We start from the raw sequence: 23988 nt of genomic DNA, 5'->3' as shown, positions 1-23988 counted from the left end.
ACGTCTTCTATGTGTTAGTGGTGGAGGTTCTTCTAACTTTTCAAGCTTTTCTTCACAACTCATCAATGCATCTTTTAACATACAACTAGGGTATATTTGGGATAGTTTTTCAACTTTCTTGTTTCTACTTCGTTGTCGAAAAGGTTTATTTTGTACCGAATATGTTAATGCCCCTTTTATCGCAGCTTCAATTTCTTGAACCTTTTTCTGAATTTCGCTTATGAATTCTATCACTTGTTGATAACCATAAGGAAACCAACCTCTAAGAGGAATTTTCTTTTCTAACATATTTCTCACCCTTCCAAGACTTCTGTTCTTTGGAAGTGCCTTAATAAAGTATTTAGTCAAGAAATCAGGGGTAATCATGCGCGGTCTATGTTTTATTGACACTTTTTCATCCCACTTGTACTCAATTATAATCACCTCTCCAACATTTCTTACTAAATTCTCCATTTGCTAGAATAAAATTTTACGTGTCAATAATAATTCTAAATCACATAATGAGTCACAAAATAATTTCAAACATTTAATTATGAGAATTTTAATAAAAAAATAAAAAAAATCACATTTAAAGGACAAGAAAATAACCCTTCACTACCCATATCTCATGTTTGATTTATTTATTTAATTTTTTTCCATGTAATTTAATTATTTATGTACTTATTTAATTATTTAACTCTGGTATCTTTGATCCCTTGAGTTAGTATCAAAAGCAAACCCAAGCAAAACCAAAGGCTCTGATACCATTTTGTAACACCCCCAAATGTTTAACAATTTATAATAACATAAAATTTCTAAAGTCATAAATAATTGTGAAATTTAAATTAACCGAATTTGAGAAATGTTACCGCCACACTTGTACTATGGGCAAGTGCAAGGCTAAATTTATTATATTAAAATAAAGCCAAAGACTAAAGTTTAACCAAAGGAAATATGTCTTATACATTTATTAAAGGGTTCGCTTTTTCTGCAGTTACTGCAGATAAGTTATCTGCAGTAAGCTCAATACGACGCCGTTTTGGGACGGAAATCATGATATTTTTGTAATTTTAATTTATTTCAGGGTTATAGTAGTCTTTATATCTATAATTTTTTAAAATTTCAATATCAAAACGACGTCATGTTGAAAAAAATGCAGATAACTTATCTGCAGTAACTGCAGAAATATTTTTCCCTTTATTAAATCTCATAAAATTTCTAAACTTAGGAACTAGCTAGAAATATCTGAGTCGTGATCCTCACTGCCCACAGCTGGTCCCTTCCTTCGCAACCTGTTCCCTTGGAAATCTGCTCCCCAGTAGGATCATTGCAGCAAAACAATCACAAACACAAACAGTCAGCAAAGCTGGTAATCCCAATCCAATATACAAAAATAAATAAATAAATAAAAATATAACTTATAATAATCCAATAAAATAATATAACTCAAAAACTCAAATAAAATATCAACTCGTTATTAATTATATTAATCTTTATTTAATCTATTTAGTGTATTTAGTGAGAAGTGAACCATGGTAGACCCAGGAAACCCTGTTGCCAGTCTACCCCGTGACCCGAGAAACCCTGTTGTCAGCCACGTATAATCAGAATTGGCCATATCAAAATATCAAATCCTAGTGTGCACACCTCTTCCCAAAGTTGCTACTAGTACCCCGAGAAACTCTGCTGTCAGATACCACTTTGGGAATAACGGAAACATCAATGTCACATCAAATAAATATCAATGGCATAAAGCCCAAAGGTTGTGTTCATCACTTTCGGGAGGTACCATCCCAAAAGCTATCTTCCCACTATTATTTATTACAATCACACACAATCAAATAAAATTCAATCTTATCACAATCATTATAATTGGAAAATTTTCTCAAATATTTTTCATAATTTTCACATCAATTTAATCAAGAGTATAATTTCCAAATTCAAATTTTCAAGAATATCATAATTTTGAAATCCATCCATCATAATTTTCAAATCCATTATCCAAAATATCATAATGTTCATATTCAACATCTACCAGAGTAAAACCCAAATCCAATTATCATATCATAATTTTCCAAATCAGAATTCAAAGAGTAAAACCCAAATTGCATCATATCATAATTTTCCAAATCAGAATTCAAATATTCACATCTATTAGAGTAAAGCCAAAGTCTAATAATTAATCCAATTAATTTCTAGAGGTTAAAATAATTTAATTTAAATACCCTAAAAGTTACATATAATATATGAAAACATCCAAAACTCCCTATAAGGATTAAGATTACATTTAACAAATTTCATATAAAACTAACCTAAGAGCACCTAGGGTAGGATTACCTGGTCTCCGTGTTTGATGACTTCTAGGAAGAAAAGCGATTAGAGAAGAGAAGCACAGTCGGAAGCCAGAAAAATAATACAAAAATAAAATTTGAAATCCGAAGAAAGAGAAGAAGGCGAAGAAATGTTGAGGATTGAAAGTGATTTAGTTTGGTTAGGTTACGCTCCTATTTATAGCTGAAGTTTTTTAACTGAGATGTTAATTATGGTAATATCAAAAGTCATCATACTTATTTCAATTATTGAAACTGCAAGTAATATCAATGGTCATCATAATTACGTTAATTATCCTTAATATATTGTAACGGTCATATTTAAATGAAAATAACTATTCATATTACCAATTAAAATGATAACCATTAACATTCAATGTCAACCAAATATATCAATGTTTATAACACCACTTTATGCTAAACCCAACATGTATGACATGATATAATTATACACTTAAGGTGTGACACCCTCCCCTGTGTGCACCCAAGGGAGTTGTCTGCTAAGCGGATTAGAGTCGTAACGAATTTTTAAGTAAATACAGCACTGCGTTTTTGAGTTACTAATTATCTATTAGTTTGAAATCTGGGAGTTTACTGAAATCAGAGTGCAACTTTACAAAATGCATGGCTTGCTGAAATAATGGCTTTCCTGAAAAACCTTGCTGCCTTGTAAAAATCGTATAAATTCGAGTTCAATAGCTTAAGAAAATATTTTTAGATACAGGAAACTAGACATCCGGGGCTTTACGTGCATATAAAATTGTTTCATTCGGAGGTGTCTAGCTCTCGAAACTGAACTCACAAAGTACAAGACAAATCATTGCAATGTTCCAAAACGACCTGACTTGCAAAAATCATAATAAATCGAGCTTTCAGAATTTCATTGTAAAGTTTATGTAATCTTAAACTAGACACCTGGGGCGTTAAGCACATATAAATTATGTCTCAAACGGAGAACTGTAGCCCCAGAAACAGAACTCGCAAGGTGCTCACAAAATCAGTTTCAGAAATCCGAATTTAAAAATAGACAAAAATTGTTTTCGCAAACGAGTTCAACATTACGTAATTTACAAACAGTACATAAATCCCAAATTATAGCAAAATAATATATGATCCAACATTTTTTCCAATCTCCCAAATATTACACCAATGTCAAATATTTCATGCGCATTCAGCAAAATCAGCTACATACAGTAGAATTTCCAACAGCAGCATGTAAACAGAATATCCACAATACAAGTACATCATCATCAAATGCTCTTTCGCACTCCTGCAATTTATAAAATTGAGCCCCCGAAGGGGTGAGAAAAATCCCAATAGTGCGGCAGTAAAACCAGTAAAGCAACAATATTAGACTAGGCACAAAATTCCAAAACAGACGCATCAACATTTAACTTTCCGGACAGATGCTAACATATAATCATAGTGCGTATATAACGCCAAAGTACTAATCATATTGCGTATATAACGCCAAAGTACTAATCAAGATGCGTATATAACGCCAAAGGTGTACGTTCATAGTACTGCAGTGCACGTACTAACAAACACAGTGGAGATTCCATAGGGCTCCTAAAGGTGAATTCCACTGGACCTATGTAGACTGAAGCCAAGTGTCCCATACCCTGGTACCGGAGGGATGCCTATATGATGCGTGCTCAAACGTATGCTTACTTTTATTATATACTTCGGTTTCCAGAATGAATGCATAATGCTGGATGCTATGACATGTTTGGCACACACCAACAGAACAGATGAATCATGAGGTGCATATGCATGACTAGATCATAATAGCATATATTTCTTGTACTTTTAAGACCGAGCTGCCGAATCACAAATAATTCCCCAAAACGGAATTTCCATCATGTCAAGTCTAAAGGCAGAACACATATAACGTATAACAGAATACAAATCATCAGGCACATGTGAGCAACAGTTCAAAATTCCATACTCTAGCTAATAGTCACAATAGGTCTCACCACCAAACACTTACATTGTGTGCCCAAATATAAATCAAACAGCAGCATACTCAGTCCACACTCACAGGTTATGTGCACCTAATCAAGCAAGGAAAACCAAACAGAATTTCAAACGTTGGTCCTTATAATTTACAAGCACTAGCCATGCCTATAAGCTTTAGCATTTTGCATGTTTTCTATAAGTCTTTTACTCACTAATTTTTCTGACTCCGAGTCATTTTTCTAACTTGTCAACAACACTAAAACCCAAACTTTCATTAACATATAGAATCGGTTTTGTGGTTCATTCCCTAGGAACTCAGAATTTTCATTTGAATAACACTATTTGCGTGACTTAGGCAGGATTTAATAGGCTCTTAGGGTGCTGTCCACTAAGTTTAAACATGTGTAATTTTATTAATTTACTTTCCAATACAATGAACAACCCAACAACTTAGGGAGTTATCTTTCCAAGTTCATCAAGTTAATTTTCACAGCTTTTATGCACTAAATTATATTCTGCCAATTAATAATAAGTAACTAGAAGAATCCCAAGATAATGTACTCTAGCAGGTTCGGTTTTCATGGTTCCTACATTAGGTACACTTTCCAATTTCACAAGGCATGGTGCGCCAAGAGAGTCTTCACACATGCTGTTCAACCCCTTGTAACCCATGCAAGGCCTAACTAATTTAGTTAATGCAAAGAGTAGTAAGAAGGGCTATTTTCTAATCTCACAATAAAATAATTTTAGCTTGCATGCCTCAAAAGATTCGTTGTTCACCAACTGAACAAAATGGAAAGGGACTAAAATAGCAAAATATATTTTCCTAGCCTACCTTAAGAAAACCGAACAGTGAGGGTGAGATGGAGACTTGGTCTTCGGTTTACAGCCCCCAAGTATGTACCCAAAGTTTCACTAATCGCTTGGAGGGAGCAGCAACCAATGGTTAAGCAAATGCCCTCACCTTCACCTCCAAGGATCACACTTTACTGCTGCATACAAGGGAACACACCCCAATCAGAACCGATTAAAAACTAGGAAAACAAGGAGATAGAGCGATACCCCACCTCCTTGAAGATTGCATTACGGCTGGACCAGGAAGACAAATAGATGAGCAGATGTTGAGCTCTCCTTGAGGTAGGTTGTTCGACGGTCTAATCAGTGAGAGGAGAGGAAGATGATGCTTTGTGTACTTTGCTAATTACTCAAGGTCTTGAGATGATGAGGATGAAGGCTCTCGGTCAAAAGAAAGGAAGGATTGCAAGTTACATTCTTGTGGTGCTTCTTTGGTGATTAACAGTTTCGGAGGGAGGTTGAGAGGCTGTGTTTTCTGTTCTGAATCTAGAGAATAATATTCAGCTACCTTACATTTCACAAGAAGGAAAAAGGATAAGGTGGCTGGTTGTGTTTGGCAATTAGACACCAATTACATATTTGTTCTTTCACCTACACAGCGCACAAGGGAAGCAAATGAGAGAGTGTTAAAGCTTACTAGTAATTAAACTTTAAGGCTAACAAAAGGAAATCAGCTTTGTCATACTCTCCTAGGCGCACAAGAGAGAGATAGGGTTGGAGGGATTTCTACCCAATGGAATGACATGCAAACTGTTCACACTTTTCCCATTGGTTGCATGCTAAAAAGGCTGATTGAGATTGCCTAATGGCACAAGTATAATAGAAAGGGGTGCCAAGTGACTGAATTTTGCCATGTGTTGATCCTTTGCCAATCATGGACAGCCTTGCAAGATTCTAGGATAAGTGTGAATAGGGTAAGAGGTTAGGGCTGAAGCTAAGTTCCCTTTAAAGCCTTTGGGCCAACGACCAATACAAAGATTGGGTCCAAAAACTATAAGTCCAATGGTTCTCCTATCTTAAAATTGACCCCTTTAATTATTAATTCCCACATAGTCTAAGTATCATTAGGCTTCCTACATGTTACAATTAAATTATTCCTACACTTTTAACAAGAGTATCAAATGCCTAAAATAAATACTCACCCACAATTTTAATTCAAATAATTCCCTAATTTAGATTAATTCCACCGTAACGAAAATATTTATATAATTCGAAGACAAGCACTCTTCCACATTCCTAATTGAAATTTTATAAAGATTCCTAATTATATGGGATGTTACATAAGGGTACATATTATTATTGTTATTTTTCTTGGGTTATCACATGAGATTTGTCAAAATCTCACCCAGTGTAGGGAACATTTTTCAGGTATAGATATTCATGATGTTGGTGCATCTCGAGGCATCTCAAGGCAAGAGGCCGAAGTAGAGTGGATAATATGATATGCATGTATTATGATTATGAGACATATTATTGCTGAGGCATGTTTATATTGATAGTATTGACTATGTTTATTTGATGTGAGCATATGTGTTGTCTATGTCACTATTTAATAATCTTATTCTGATGTTTATTGTTGTTGAGGACATGTATTGGTTTATACCATTGAGTATGGATGTTGTCATGACTACACGATGTAGGCTCATGACTAAGTATTATTTATGATTATGAGGCATTTCAGATTATTGTTTGTATTGCAATTACATAAGAATTGTTTAAAAGAAAAAGTTAATTCACACGGTTAATTTAATGAGTCTTCATAATTGCATAATAGCTCCCGCAATTTAATTAAGTTGCGCTTATTTTTTTTTGGTGTGGATTAAGCTGCGCTTATTACCATTGCATGTTTAATACATTGGGTGACAGAGTGTTATATTTATCACTATTGGTTTAACTATAATCAGCGGTCATAAAAAAAAGTAGTAAGAGTAGAAAAATTAAATAGGTAGATAATAGTGTACCAAAATAAAAAATAGGCAGATAATATAATCATCCCTAATGATTAATGTTTCTTATAGGAAATAATTTTATTTACCACACACATATAAAAATATATGGAGCTCATATTATTTTTTGTCTTTTTTCTCTTCATATGATCCTGTATAGGCCCATATGTATAAAAAAAATAAAATTATCTAAAAAAAAACATTAATAGCTTTTATTAATGCTATTGCAATTTCATGCATTTTTTTTTGTTGAATTAATGCATCTTCGGTAATAAATTAAAATGAAGACAGGTGATAATGTAGCGCTTTGCTTGCATCACTCTACCTTTTCTCGGTGGATTTATTTTCGTTATCACCTTCTTATCCATGAATTTGCCGGTGCCGGCGTTCCGAGTCTCGAGGCTCTGCAATGTGGCAATGTTTTTCGTTCTCCCACCTTCGTTCACTTCTTCTGCGTTCGCCATGGGAGGTGCTCGGAGAGTGTTGCCGAGGGTTGAGGTTGTTGGAGGAGTGAAGTTTGACGGCCCGGTGCCTCTAACCGTCGACGTTGAGGAAAACGAAGTGGTTTTCGAGCATTGCGTCACGCGGACTCTTCCTCCGGCGTTGACATTGGAGGACGGACTTCAGAAAATGAAGGACGCTGTCGAAATGTTGAAGCTGGAGCCACCTCGTCGCTCCATTGGATTCCTTAGGTTTCAGGTGCCTCTTCCTGTTCTCAATGTCTAAGGAAAATTGATTCTTTCAGTTACAATGTGCATTTTTAGAAAAATAATTTTTGGTTATGCGAGGTTAAATAAATGTGGAATCAATTCTATTTAGTGAACTGTTGAAATGATGCTTTTTGAGGTATTACTACTATGTGGATGTGATTTTGTTCAGGTGGCCGTGCCTCCGAGTCCTAAGGCATTGAGTTGGTTTTGCTGTCAACCGGAGTCATCAGGAGTGTTTCCCTTGATTTTTCTTTCCAAGAACACGGACAATCCGACGTGTAAGTCACTGTATGTGAATGGAAGTCGCGGAGTTTTTGGCATTGGTGCTGCTGTTTCTTTTGCACATTCTTCCCCTGGAAATCAGAGTTTTATCAAAAGGTCAGTTCAACCTGATTTTAGTTCCTTTTGGTTTTAGCTTTTATCTCTAAGTTGATGGCTAGAAATTTAAGTTAGTTTTTATTGAATCATGGTAGAATTGATGACGAAACATGTGATTACATATAAGAATTAGAATGCTAGCGGAGGGATTAACAATAAGAAGGGATTGAATGGACATAAGAAAAAAAAGGGAAATGTACTGCTGGTTTCCATTGAGGCATAAACTCTGTAGGGTGATGGAGTCATGGGTGAGAGGATATATTAAATCTGATTTAGATCTGAGTAAGACTTGAGTTGTTTTTCTTACCATATGTATTAGTGGATTATGGAAATATTTATGTATTTAAAGGGGCACCATATATGATGGAACTTCATTATAGATTACTAATGATGGTATCTGGTTAAACATGAGATTTTTGAGTTATTATGTACCAACCATAGAATGAATTATTTCCGCAGATACATCTCAACTGATTCAACCCATATAGTGGCCTATGGTTTTATGGATATAAATTCAGATGACGATTTGGTCTCCATGAGTCATGAGGACGGTTCTTTTTGCTTTTTCATCCCGCAGGTAAAGGTTTATTAGAGTTATTTCCTTTAATTTAATATAAATTGTTAACTATATCTTGCTTTCTCCTTCCTCTTGTATTTCTTTAAAATAATTCTTTAGCATGTATTCTGATCATCCCCACTGTTATAATATTGTTTGATGATCTGATAAAAGTTTTCATGACAGATTGAGCTAATTCTTTAGCATGTATTCTGATCATCCCCACTGTTATAATATTGTTTGATGATCTGATAAAAGTTTTCATGACAGATTGAGCTAGACGAGCTGGAAAGTGTTTCCATTCTGACAATGACACTTGCATGGGATGACTTTTCCTTCTCTACTTTTAAAGAAGCCCTTCATTTGCTTGAAGTTTCTCTAAACCAGGTGTCTAGCATGCCTTGTTTTCTATTTTTGAGTTTTTTTTTTGGTTTATCTATCTATACTGTTAGAATGAAGATATGAAAAATATTTCATGATGTATTACATTTTAGAATAGTTTAGAATATCTTATGTGATCTCTTTAGGAATAGTTTCTTTATTTCTTTAAATTTCATAATTTATTTCCTTATTTTATTAGGATTTAGAGTCTAATATTAGTATAAATATTTAGAGGTGTTATTGATGTTGATTTTACTAGGATTTAGAGTCTAATATCAGTATAAATAATGATTAGTGCTTTGTAGTTTGTACCACATCATGTCATATCATTACAGATAAAATGGATACCAATTTCATATTATTAATTATTTGTTCGTAAGGTTGCGCATCTTGAAGGTCTTTGTTCTTGCCAAAACAGACCTATAGTTCACTGAGTGGGATGATAAAAAATCTCTTATTATTACATGGCAATGGAGCTTTGTGACTCCTGAGTGAGTCATAATTGCATGTTCTTACCTACAGCTCTTAAGATTTGGGAGGTTCTTTGAACGACGTACTCCATGAAGCAAGATGTTGCTACATGCTATGAGTTGAAGAATAAGATTTTTTTAACTATGTAGGGCTCTTTCTCTATGATAGAGTATTAGCGTATTATGAATGGGTTTGGATTGAACTAGATCAATAGCAGAGTGAAGATGGAATGTGCCAAGGATGCTACCTCCCTAGTAGCCTTGGTTGAAAGGGATCAAATCTTTGATTTTCTTGTTGGGCTCAACTCTTAATGTGACCATACTTGGGTCCAAATTCTTGGTAAGGAAAAATTACCCTCTCTTTTTGAAGTTTTTCACGCAGTTAGGGGTGAAAAGAGTTGTAGGGTAGCCATGATGGATGCTAAGCTCCCAGATAAGTCTGTTATGCTCTCGCCTATGCTCACTTCTCCAGATTCTTCTTCTAATTCTAAGCCCACTATTGGGTTTGCAATGATCTCGACGAAGCCTCCTCACCAAGGTTCCTCTTCCTCTTCTTCTAATTCCGATAGGGAAAGACGCTTGTGCACCTACTATAAGAAGCCTAGTCACACAAAAGACATTTGCTTTAACCTCTATGGGAAGCAATATGTTCTTGAGAAGCTCATTAGGTCATCTACATGTGGCCAAGCTCATTTGAAATCTCTGAATGTGATACTCCTAGTAAGGCCTCACATGTGCCTATTGAATTCACTACTATTTGTCGAGAGGAATCAGAGAGGCTTAGGACCATGATTGATTCTCTATGTAAGCCCCCTAGTATTGGTTCTTTGGCTATGATTGATAAGAACACAAGAACTCATTCTTTTATTACTTCTTGCACTGATTTAAAAAATTCATGGATTGTGGATTCTAGTGCTACCGATCATATGACTTGCTGCACTGACCCATTTCTTTCTTATCATCCTGTCGTTAGTACCCATAATTGCGTGTTTTATTAACATTTAAATTCAACCCTCCAAGTATATAAGATGCTCTTAATGTTCCCCAGCTTTCGACCAATCTTCTTTCCACCATATACATATTAAGGATTTGATTTGTATTGTATAGTTTCCTATTCTTTGTGCTAAGGAGGTGGGTGGGTTGTACTATCTCATTTTATAATATGCTGTAGATGGCACCAAGGATCAATTGATAACGACTTGGTGCCAATCCACTAGATTCTCTAAGACATGACAAGATGAAGGCCGTGGAGAAAAATAAAATATAGGAAGTTGTTGACAAGCCAAGCGATAAGAAAGCAATGGGGTACAAGTGAGTTTATACTCTCGAATATGATTCTAACAGTACTCTCGACAAGTATAAGGCTCGATTAGAAGTCAAGGGTTACACACAAACCTATAGCATTGATTACAAGGAAATGTTTGCATCTATGGCCAAAAGAAACACCATGATAGTCCTATTGTCCCTTGTTGCTCAGTTTGATTGGGACATGAACCAATTTGATTTGAAGAGTGTCTTCCTTAATGACGAGTAAGAAGAAGTTTTAGGGAGATCCCATCAGGATTTGACTCTTCAAATGTAGATAATAAAGTTTGTATGTTAAAAAAGGCCCTATGTGGGTTGAAGTAGAGTTGTCAAAATGGGTTGTAGTGTAACACCCCAAATTCTAACAATTTATAATAGCATAAATAAATTCAATAATTTTATAAATAACAGCGGAAGTTCAAAATAATCAAATTTGGGAAGTGTTACCGCCGCACTTGTACAGGGACAAGTGCAAGGCTAACTCTACTACATTCAAATAAAAATCTAAGACTACAGTTTTTTTTTTTTTTTTTACATAATATTTATGACAGCTAGAAATATCCGAGTCGTGATCCTCACTGCCCACAGCTAGCCCCATCCTTTGCAACATGCTTCACTGAAAATCTGCTCCCCCGCAGCCGCAGGATCATTGCATTCAAACAAACACAAAAGTCAGCAAAGCTGGTAATCCCAATCAAGATACAAACCGAGGATAATATAACCCAATATCAATCAAGACATTTATTTAAGAATAATCAACATAATCAACTCAATTAATATTTCGAATATGTCATTTATTCATAACTCAAGCAATATTCAAATATGTCATTTAATCATAGTCAAGTAATAATTCAAATAAGAAATTTAATCATAAATCAAGCAATAATTCAAATAAGTCATTTAATCATAACTCAAATCAAGTATTAATATCATTATTAATCATGTTTAAGATTATTTAGTCCATTTAGTGTATAAGGGTAATTGTCAACTGACATATTTAGCACAACATTAATCATAATATGATAATATTCACAACTCAATGACATTCTTCATAATCAAATCAAATAACAATTTTCATTAATAATGTTTAAGTTCATTATATTTAGTGGGAAGAGAACCATGGTAGACCCGGGAAACCCTGCCAGTCTACCCCGTGACCCGGGAAAAAACCACTGTTACCAGCCACGTATAATCAAAATTGGCCATAATCAATTCACATCTTCCTAGTGTGCACACCTCTTCCCAAAGTTGCTACTAGTATCCCGGGAAAAAACCACTGTTACCAGATACCACTTTGGGAAGAACGGATACAATCTTTTTCACATCAATTTCACATCGGAGGCATAAAGCCCAAAAGTTGTGTTCATCACTTTGGAAGGTACCATCCCAAAGCTATCCTCCCACCATTAATTTATTACAAACACACACAATCAGGAAAGATTCAATCATAATTATTTATTCTTTAAGTATTATCATCTCTAAATGAGTTACTCAAGGGCATTATAATTTTCCAAAGTATCATAATTCAAACAACTATTATCATAAATTCTCGAATTTATATAACAATTCAAATCTTCAACATTCATCATAGTAAAATCCAAATCCGATCATCATCATAACTTTCCAATTTATTCAAGGATATGATAATTCAAATCTTCAACATTCATAACAGTAAAATCCAAATCCGATCCTCATCATAACTTTCCAATTTATTCAAGGATATAATAATTCAAATCTTCAACATTCATCACCATAAAATCCAAATCTGATCCTCATCATAACTTTCCAATTTGTTCAAGGATATAATAATTCAAATCTTCAACATTCATCATAGAAAAATTCAAATCCAATCATCGTCATTCAAATAATCCCATCACATCAATTATCATAGTTATAAATATTCAAATTCAATCATTAAAACACATATTTGGAAAGTTTTTCTTAAAGAGTATTATAATTCCATAATTTTCATAATTATTCAATAAGATCCATATATTGCACCTGAATTAAGTCTTATACCATACATTGCACATAATTATAATTTCTAAAATAATAACATTTTATATCATATATTGCACATAATCATAATTTCTAAAATAAAAGTTTATATCATATATTGCAAGCTTATTCGGAATTCAACCCACTAGGGCTAGCCTAGTGGTGGTGGGGTGTGTAGTGTTTAGTGGGTGTGTGTGTTGCAGTTCGATTCCCATGTACTTCAAAAAAAGCTTATTCGAAATTCTCTTTCATTCTAAGGAATAACTTGTATCCATATTCTAATTATCATATGTAGTAATTTAAATTTTAAAAAGAACAAATACCTATATATATAGAAATGTTCATACCAAACTATTAAGAACATCTACGGATTACATATAAGGATCATGCCCAAATTTCATATAATACAGATAACCTACAAACATCTAGGGATTATGATTACTATTAATAAACTTCAAACAAAATTATAACCTAAGGATTAGGATTACACATACCAAATTTCACATAAAATAAATATAATCTAAAAATACCTAAGGATTAGGATTACCTAGTCTCCGTTTTTGCTAACTTCTAGAAGAGAATAAATTGGGGCAGAGAACCGGTTGGTAACCAAAAGAATATAGAAAATAAAACAAATAAACTTTTGAAGTAAGGAGAGAGAGTAGTAGAGGAGAAATGTTGGAGAGTGAATTAGTTTGTTTAGGCTAGGCCTCTATTTATAGTTGAAGTTTTGGGCTCGAATATGGGTTTCATGAATTTATTTCCTTTTTCTTTATTGATGTATTTGACTCAGATATTGACTTCATACATTATTGACTCAATGCTAACTCATTATATCTAATCAAATTACCAATCAACATTACCAATCAATCATTACCTATCAAACATTACCAATCGAACATTATCAATCGAACATTATCAATCAATCATTATTAATCAATCATTATGAATCAAACATTACCAATCAAACATAAATGCTTAAATCATCAATCAATTAATAATCCAATTAATTACAATTTATCATCTAATATATATATATATATATTTATATATATATATATATATACATATTAATATTATGTTATTATAAATAATTTAGAGTATTACAAAGTATCAAAATTATTTTCCAATAGCACTTATATCGCACAAAATAATTTTATCAAAAATAAAATTAATATTCTACTTTGCTATCTATCACCATAATATTTATTTATATATATCTATATTATTATTACTACTAATTTATTGTTTATTATTATTATTATTTATTAATAAAAATATGGGGTATTACATGTAGCCTACGTGCTAGCCCTATATTTGACCCTAACCTACTAAGCTCACCTTGTGGTAGGGTTTTTTCTAGCCCTAACCCCAAAGCCCTATGATTTAGTTGACTAGGTTGGAGCTTATCCATGGGCCAAATTTTTTTCTTTATTAAATTTTCAATTATTTAAAAAAGTAAAAAGTATGTATATATATATATATATTATATGTAAATTTAAATATTTATAAATACAGAATAAATTACAAATAAAATATAATGAATAAAATATACTTTAAATATATAATTCTATAAAATATATTTAATAAATATATATTTTAATTCACTATTGTAGACATTTTTGAAAGAACTAAAAATATGTTCAAATAAGGAAACATATCATGGTTGTGATTTAATAAGAATTGTTTCAATTTATTTTAGTTGTTATTTGAATTATTTTAAGTGAAAGATATTTCTTTCTCTATTTATAATTATATTTTATTCATTCTTATATGATGTTTTCAATAAAATCAACAAAGTTAAAATATATATAAATCTAATACTTAAAAATGCACTTATATCAAAATTTAAATAATATACAAGAGATAAACTTGTATTAAAATGTGGATTTACATTCTTTGAGTCATCCAAATTTGGATCTATTAGTATGGAATGTTAAAAAAGGTTATTTGCCTAATAATTAATAATTAATATTGTATGCAGGGTTAAGCCCTATGTGAATGGATCATCTCATATATAATTTTAACATGATTATATGATGTAACTAAGTTCTTAAAATCTATAATAGTAATACACATAGCTTCTTTAGTTATGAACATCCCTTTATATTTTATAAAAATTTAGTAAAAAAAGTTAAATTACGAAAAATTATTTAAATTTCAGCATTACTTGATTTCTTACGGCAAAAGAGTTGAGAAGGTTATACAAAGTTTTGTTTAACTAATTTTTACTGAAAATATCAAACCGTTAAATTTGTCACATGTACTGAAAATATTACTGAATAATAAAAATATTGATTATTTAGTAATATTTATTATTATTCCAGTATATAATAAGAAGTGGAGACTTCAATATTTTTGATATAGAACCAATTGTTTCAAGGATTGTCGGGAAAATGATTAAAATTTTTCCTTACATTTCACTTGTATAATAATGTGCAAATATTATTTCATTAAAAAATTAAATTATGAAAATTCAATATTTTGTATAGATTATTTTATGAAGGAGTTAAATGTTCATTTATTAAAATAATTTTTCAATGCATTGTATCCGATAAAAAAATGAATTTTTTTAAAATTGTAACTTTGGATGGCTCATGGGTTGGTCTTAACTCATAAAGCTTTTGGCCCATGCGGTCTTTACTATTATAGGCCATTTTGGCCCTACTCGTATAGGCTAGGGCCTATTGGGGCGGACTGACCAATTTTGACAGCTCTTTGAAGCAATATCAACATGCTTGGTTTGGAAGATTTACCAAGGTTATGATGTCATTAGAATACGTACAAAGCCAAGGATATCACACTTTTTTTTATACTCCCAAGGAGGTAAGCTCACCTATTCTCCTTATTTATGTTGATGATGTTATTATAACATAGAATGGTATATAGTTGAGAAACGTGCTTTGCAAGAAAGACTAACTGTTGAATTTGAAGTTAAAGATCTTGGAAAACTGAGATTTTTTTTAAATAGAGATAACCCTTTCAAAGCAGGGGATCTTTATTTGTCCAGAAGTATGTCCTTTATCTCGTTAAAGAAACAAGAAAACTTGGGGGTGAACCTTGTACTCAAATACGGAAGATCACAAACTAGAAAGCGAAGAGGAGAGCCTAAGGGAATAACACTTGGATGCAATGGATAAGATTCTCCAATACCTTAACGCCACACCAGATAGATGATTATTATTCCGGAGAGGGGGGAAACCTATACTTAAAAGTTTATACTGGCACCGATTATGTTGTGTTCGTGACTAATCAACGATTTGCCTTGGGCTGTTGTATGTTTCTTTGTGGAGAACTAGTAAGATGGAGGAGTAAAAACTAAAATGTTGGTGCTAGGTCGAGTCTAGAGGTATAATTTTGAGCTATGACCCAAGGTATTTGTGAATTGTTATGGTTGAACTCAAAGTGTGATGTGAAGGACCGACCTATTAAATTGCGTTATGATAATAAGTTTGCCATCTGTATAGCATACAATTCTGATGAACACAAACAAATAGAACATATTGAGATTGACTGCACTTCATCAAAGAGAAACTAGCTAGAGGACTGCTCAATGATCCATATATTCCTTTTAGTCGTCAATTAGTTAATATGACCAAGGCTCTTTCCATTGACTTTCAAGAAATTACTAGCAAGTTGAGAATGATAAATATCTTTCTTCAGCTTGAGGGAGAGTGTTGTTAATTGATAAAATTCTATAATTATTTATTTTCTTTATTAGCTAGATTAGTGTTTGCTTTTTTTGAGGATTTGGGTTTATTCCTTCTTCAGCCCATTAGGTCCATAAGTCTCTCTATACATATTGTACCCTTTTGTGCATATTCTCTTAAGAATCAATAATATTTTCAGTTCTCTCCTTTCAATTGATAACTATTTATACTATTTACAATATTAATTACAAGAGCAATCATTTCCTTGATAAGAGCTAATCAATACTAATTGCCTAAGAATTACTGACAGCTAGTACTACTAATAGATGTGCTTAAATATAATATTACACATTATACGTGTTCTCAAATCTAATATTTTATTCTAACAAAGAGTCAAGTCCAAGTGGTAAATGCTGATGAGAAATCAAGGGAGTGGTTCTTACCACTTTTAGTGAAACACCGGCTTGCAATTGCAAGGGTAGGGGGTGAGGGATTGATTCTCACAAATCCATAAATTCTTATCCAGATGGTTGTTTTGGTTAAAGAATCTAAATTGTTGATTTTTCAATGAACTGTTATTAATCGTGTGCTTTACCATTAAAAGTGTGCCATGTACTTCAGAGTATCCTATCTCTCTTATTATCAACATCAACAACACCTTTATCCCAAATTAATTGGGGTCGGTGGTAGATGAACCCACATGAAAGGTACAAAATGGTTGTAAAAAAAAAAAAAAAACAATAATGATATATATTTATATATATAAATAAATAAAAGTAAAAAGAAAGAGAAAAGAAGAAGATGGGGAAATGAAGGGGAAAAGGACTAAAAATGGACCATCTGGAACATAGGAATAACAACGGGTCTAACCCTCCACCATACTTATAGTTTTTCTCCATTCCGTTCTCAGACATACCGTCCGCCAATCTATATCCCACTCCATTAAATCTTGTTTTACTACCTTCTCCCGAGTAAGTTTCGGCCTACCTCTGCCTCTTTTTGTGTTGAGCTCTTAGTAACAAACTTCTGTTCTCACAGGAGCATCCAGGGGCCTTCTCATCACGTGCCCAAACCATCTCAATCTTTGTTCTCTCATCTTCTCGGCTATCAGTACTACTCCTACCTTTCGTCGAATATCTTCATTTCTTATCTTATCCATCCTTGTATAACCACACATCCACCTTAACATCCTCATCTCTGCTACTCCCATCTTATGCTCGTGTTGCCTATGTGCTGGCCAGCATTCCGCTCCATATAGCATTGCCGGTCTTACTGCTGTTTTATAGAATTTTCCTTTTAACTTAAGGGGGATTTTGCGATCACACAAAAATCCAGATGCACTGCGCCATTTCATCCACCCTGCTCTGATTCTATGATTTACATCCTCATCAATCTCTCCACCTTTTTGCAAAATGGAACCCAGGTATTTAAAAGCATCTTTTTTGGGTACCTCTTGACCATTTAGATGCACGGGATCTTGGTCCCCATCTCATACCAGAGAAAACTCACATTTCAGATACTCAGTCTTGCTTCGACTTAATGTGAATCCTTTGGAATCCAATGTGTTTCTCCACAATTCAAGTTTTCTATTAACACAATCCTTGCTCTCATCAATAAGCACAATATCGTCTGCAAAAAGCATACACCATGGTACTTCCTCTTGAATATTTTTTGTTAGTTCATCCATAACTAAGGCAAAGAGATAAGGACTTAGAGCCGACCCTTGGTGTACACCTACCGTGATAGGGAAATAACTTGATGTTCCGTTGCAAGCTTTCACACATGTAGTAGCCCCATCATACATATCCTTGATTGCCTTTACATACTTTGATGGAACCTTTTTCTTCTCCAGAACCCACTATAAAACTTTCCTTGGAACCCTATCGTATGCTTTCTCAAGGTCTATGAAAACCATATGTAAGTCCTTCTTCTTTCTCGATATCTTTCCATTAGTTGTCGCATCAAGAAAATTGCTTCCATGTTACATCTTCCTGGCATAAATTCAAATTGATTTACAGAAACCTTGGTATCTCTCCTCAAGCGGTGTTCAATAACCCTCTCCCACAACTTCATAGTATGGCTCATTAGCTTAATGCCTCTATAGTTTGAACAATTCTGTATATCTCCCTTGTTTTTGTAGATAAGCACAATCATACTTTTCCTCCATGCATCTAGCATCTTATTTGTCTGGAGAATCTTATTGAAAAGATTGGTCAACCATTTTATTTCCACATCCCCCAGGCCTCTCCACACTTCAATGGGGACACCATCAGGCCCCAAGGCTCTATTAGTCTTCATCCTCTTTAAAGCCTCCTTAACTTCATGTGCATTAATTCTGCGCACAAATCTTCTATTCATATCATCATAAGCGTCCTCCAAGTCCACCTCGCTTGTATCTCCATCCCTATTAAACAGCTTGTTGAAGTAGTACAACCATATTTCATTTACGTCTTCATCTCTCACCAAAAGTTTTTGATTTTCATCCTTGATGCATCTAACTGGCGTGAGGTCTTTACTTTTCTTATCCCTTATTTTTGCAAGTTTATAAATACCTCTTTCATCATCCTTGCTCCCAAGATTATTATACAACTCAGCGAAAACCTTGCCTCTAGCTTCTCGCACTTTTTTCTTTGCATTTTTTCTCGCCAATCTAAACTTTTGCAAGTTTTCTTCATTGGATAATTTATGCAAAGATCTAAAGCACTCTTTCTTATGTTTAATTGCCTCTTGCACCTCTCCATTCCACCACCATGTTTCCTTTGTATGAAATCCATTTCCTTTGCTTTCTCCCAACACCCTCCTTCCTATATTGTGAATACACTTAGCCATCTCATTCCATATTGCATTTACTCCTCCATCAAACTCCCAAGGTCCTTCGTGCAACATTCTTCCATTGAACTTTCTCTCTTTTCCCTCCTTAAGCTTCCACCACCTTATCCTTGGGTTTTGAGCCCTCTTCCACATTGTAAGTACTTTGTTGAACCGAACATCCAAGACTACCAGCTTATGTTGCGTAGCGATACACTCTCCAGGGTAGACCTTACAGTCGACACAAGAAGTTCTATCTTCTCTTCTAGCCAGAAAGAAATCAATCTGACTATGATTTTGGCCACTATGATAAGTGATTAGATGTGACTCCCTTTTTCGAAAAAAGGTGTTCACTAGCATCAAATCGTAGGCTAGTGCAACATTCAAGATATCTTCTCCAGTCTCGTTTCTCGTCCCATAGCCAAAACCTCCATGAATTCTATCAAAACCTCCATTGTTTTTACAAACATGACCATTTAGATCTCCTCCTAAGAAAATCTTCTCCTCTCGAGGTATTCCCCTCAAAACCTCCAAGTCTTCCCAAAATTGACTTTTATCAATTGGTTGCAATCCAACTTGGGGTGCATACACACTGAGGATATTCAGGATTAAATCACCCACAACAAGCTTATCCAGAATAATCCTGTCGCCTTTCCTTTTGACGTCCACAACTTTATCTCTGAAACTTTTATCGATCATAATTCCAACACTATTTCGACTCTTGTTAGTACCTGTGTACCATAACTTGAAACCAGTTCCATCCACTTCCTTGGCCTTTTCTCCAGCCCACTTAGTTTCTTGCAAACAAACAATATTCACTTTCCTTCTAGCAAAAACATCTTCCAACTCCCTCAATTTACCTGTTAAGGTTCCTATGTTCCAGCTTCCCAATCTCATCCTTAACCCCTGGGCTGTGCTTGCCCATCTGCGTGTTGGGACTCTGGCATACTTCTCACCAAATCCGGGTGAGGACCTGGCACCTTGCCTTGGGGCAAGGACCCTAGCCCACTTTTCACTATACCCCGGGCCCGATGCAGCGCCTTGCCTTGTGGCAAGGACCCTAGCCCATTTTTCGCTACATCCGGGGCCCGATGCAACGTGTCGCTATGAAGGGTACGCCCCAACTAAAAATCATATAGGTTCATCACATAAAAATATAGCTGTTTTTTACGGCCGGTTCGCAACACCTGACGCCAACCCTCCTCCTTTATCCTGGCTTGGGACAGGCCATGCATGCAAGCACACATGGGCGGAGTTCCTTTCTCTCTTATTATGTTCTTGAAAAATTTTAATTTTCTTTTTTTAGAGAAATATAATATAAAATCTTCAATAATAATAATAATCTCAACCCCTTACTTCCTGATCAATGTTAGGCTTTGGCCTTGCTATTGGAGTTGCTTTTTGTTGTACTTTCGTCTGCTTCCTTCTGTATTTGTGCTTTATGTTATATTTCCATCGGTGTAGGTTATATGTCATGTCTGCTCTGCTACTGACACATGGAAATCCAAATGCACCAGAGCTGCCCTTAGAAAACTCAATTTGGTACAAGATAGATCTATTCCAAAGGTATAAGTTTATTTCTTTCCTATTATGTAAGTTTTACTTGCAACAAATAGCTGTTATTTCCTTAATTGCCAATATTTGGTTGTCATACTATCTTAAGTTGAATTTGTACTCTGCATTTTCTTTTTCATCGGTCTTGTTAAATGTAATTGCTTAGAAGCTGTTTGTTTTTTTTTTTTTTTTGGTAATTTTGTTTTTGTTTGCTTAAATTTATTTGAGTATTGAGTATTTCGGCTATAAGACAGTGATAGTGTTTTGGTAAGAATATAGACAATTAGTTTGTGTTTTTTGCCCAAGGGCATCCGCATTCACTCTCAAAAGGGATAAGATTTGTGTAAAATTCTGTTCCTCTATATATCCTTCATTCCATTTGTTGTAAATAATAGTTTAGAATAGTAGTATAGAAGTCCCACATCATGTATATCTCTTTGTATTTTCTTTCTTTTGAGTTATATAATAGACTCTCCGCTGTGTAGTTAAGACACACGGATTACTTATAAATCTTTTTGTTCTTGATATTCAACATGGTATCAGAGCTCGCCGCCCCCCACTTTCTCTTGTGGCGTTTCTTAGCACAGGTAGGCTGGGCCTGTTGCATTGTCCACTCTTCAAGCCCTATGGGCTATTGTGTGAGGGGGCGTGTTGAGATATATAGTCCCACATTGGTTGTATGTCCCAAGGTTCTTTACATGGTATCTAGAGCCTAACAAGATCCGCATCTTTCCGGTAGACCCACTGTCTACCGAGTAAAAATCTTTCCGGAAACTGTCACAATCGTTAGTTTCCAGCCACCGTCTGCCACCACCGTCCTCCACCGGAAAAATTTTTCGGCGCCCGTTTTGATCAAAAAGTACATCAACGGACTCAGAAGAAGCCGATCTATCCAACGCAGTAAGACCCACCGTCATCAGAGGTTGCCAACGTCGTGGACCACCATTTGACCGCCGTTGACCGCCACCACCGATCACCTTTTAGGCACTTTTTCCGGCGAGCCACCCACAGTTGTGATCGTCACAAAGAGGCGGTTCTTTCCGTCCAAGGCCCGCTCCTAAATTCCCACTGAAGCATTTCTCCTCTTTCCATTACTGTTTACGACATCTTTGTTTCAGCGAATTGTTCTTGATCCATGGCTGATTCTAGCTCATTTATCCTTCCTCAAGATATTTCTCGGCTCACGATCACTGGTTCCACTGCTACTGTTGTGCATACAGGTAATAGCGTTGCTGGTTTCACTCAAAGTTCATCATTTAGTCATTGGGTTCTTGATTCTGGTGCCTCTGATCATATTTCTGGTAATAAATCTTTGTTTTCCTCTCTTTCTACCTCTGGTTATTTGCCTGTTGTCACTATGGCTAATGGTTCCCAGGTTCAGTCTCATGGGATTGGAACAGTACATATCTTTCCCTCCATTACTATTGATAATGTGCTCTATGTCCCTGGTTCACCCTTTAATCTCCTTTCCATTAGCCGTTTAATACGTTCTCTTGATTGTCTTATTTCTTTTTGTTAGAAATAGTATAAATTTATTATTATTAGAATAGTCTAGAATAGTCCAGATTGTGGGCTTGGCCCATTAGGTCATCCCATTAGGTTTTGTAGTCTCTATAAATAGAGAGCCTCCTTGTACAAATTACATACACTTGAATATACAATATATTTCAGATTCAATTTGGTATCAGAGCTCTCGATCTGAGGGCTCTGCTTTCGCATATATATCTTTTCTTTTCTTATTTACTGCCGTGCATCATACCGGCAAACCCTTTTACCGCCGTGCGTCATACCGGCAACCTTTTTCAACCCTCCGAACATTGTTAGACCCTTTTTCGATCTCAGATCGTCATCCTCGTTCATTATTTGACCGGAAAACACTGTTCACATCGCCCGAAACACTGTTCTGTCACTATTCAACACTGTTCCGACCACCTTTCCGGCGAGAAACCACGCGATCAGGATCCTCTCACGCCTGCGACCATTTCTGTCCAAGACCCGTCCCAAACGGCCGCCGCACGCGCCTCCACGCGCCACTAAAGCTGTCTGCGCGTGGGCCTCACGCGCCACCTCTCTCCGGCGCGTGTGCACTGTTTCGGCCACTTTTTCCGGCCAAACCAAGGCAGACAGGCTCGCCTCTGCCTCCTCCTTCCAGATCCGGTGCCCGTTCGTTGTGGGTCTCTTCCGTTCGAGGGGTTCCAGTGCAAAAGTCGCTACTTTTTCCTTTTTCGCGAGACTTTTACTGTTTTTTTGTTGTCTGATCGCTGTTCCTGATGGAAGGAACCAGTAAATATCCTTCCTGCATCATTTCAAGTGCTATTCCATCTATCACAACTCTGAAATTGACCGGATCTGCCACTTACTAGAACTGGTCTACCTCCGTTAAGATCTGGTTTACCGGTCAAGGCCATGACAAACATCTCACCACTAAGAAGACTAATATTTCCACAGATCAGATGACTGAATGGGAGAGAGTTGATGCTCAGTTCCTCAGTATTCTTTGGCAATCTATTGATTCATCCCTTCTCAATATTTTCATTCCCTTTGAGACCTGCTATGATGTGTGGACGGAAGCCAAAAACCTCTACACCAATGATATTCAGCAACTTTATTCCATTGTCTCCCAGATGATGGATTTGCGTAAATCACCCGAAGCTCGTATGGAAGTTTATGTTGGTAAGATTCGTTCTTTGATGCAGGAATTTTTGGCTATGTTACCTCATGCTGCGGATGCTACAGTATACAGGACACAAGTGGAGCGTCTCTTTACGGTTGTGACTCTCTCTGGTCTCCCTGACGGATTAGAAAGTGTTCGTGAGAACATTCTAACCAGTACTGAGATTCCTAGCATATCCCAGACCTTTCAGCGCCTTCTAAATCTTGAAGATAAGGTGGCCCCCGCACACGTGCCAGCTACTGACTCTACTGCTCTTTTGTCTGATTCTGCTGCTTTAGTCTCTCGTGGTAATTGGAACAATGGTGGACGCGGTCGTGGTCGTGGCCGCGGACAAGGCGGTCGCGGGCCCATGACATCATATGGCCCAGGCGGGCGCGGACAGACGATGTCGTATGGACAGGGTGGCCGAGGACAAAGGCCTCGGTGTAATTATTG

At 35.4% G+C, this 23988-nt stretch overlaps 1 protein-coding gene and 1 long non-coding RNA gene across 3 annotated transcripts; one reads left to right on the top strand and one right to left on the bottom strand.

The window, feature by feature from the left end:
• Positions 1-3325: 3325 nt before the first annotated feature.
• LOC133298767 (uncharacterized) lies at positions 3326-5860 on the bottom strand. Of its 2 annotated transcripts, XR_009749859.1 has the most exons (4): positions 5336-5860; positions 5104-5260; positions 4300-4363; positions 3326-3579 (listed from the first exon to the last, which is right to left on the bottom strand). It is a non-coding gene; the product is annotated as an uncharacterized LOC133298767 (long non-coding RNA). The 2 variants fall into 2 exon arrangements; XR_009749858.1 differs by lacking the exon at positions 4300-4363.
• A 1554-nt stretch (positions 5861-7414) lies between these two features.
• On the top strand, positions 7415-20897 carry LOC133298766 (protein PHYLLO, chloroplastic-like). The gene is made up of 5 exons (XM_061498103.1): positions 7415-7768; positions 7949-8157; positions 8617-8734; positions 8984-9100; positions 20790-20897. Exons 1-5 carry the CDS (start codon positions 7436-7438, stop codon positions 20895-20897), a joined length of 885 nt encoding a protein of 294 aa, XP_061354087.1. The 5' UTR covers positions 7415-7435.
• Positions 20898-23988: the final 3091 nt, after the last annotated feature.

Source organism: Gastrolobium bilobum, unplaced genomic scaffold, assembly GCF_033153095.1.
Source record: "Gastrolobium bilobum isolate Gb01-03AN ecotype WA unplaced genomic scaffold, APGP_CSIRO_Gbil_v1 utg26981, whole genome shotgun sequence".
Lineage (NCBI taxonomy): Eukaryota > Viridiplantae > Streptophyta > Magnoliopsida > Fabales > Fabaceae > Gastrolobium > Gastrolobium bilobum.
This window is presented reverse-complemented; position numbering and strand designations above follow the sequence as displayed.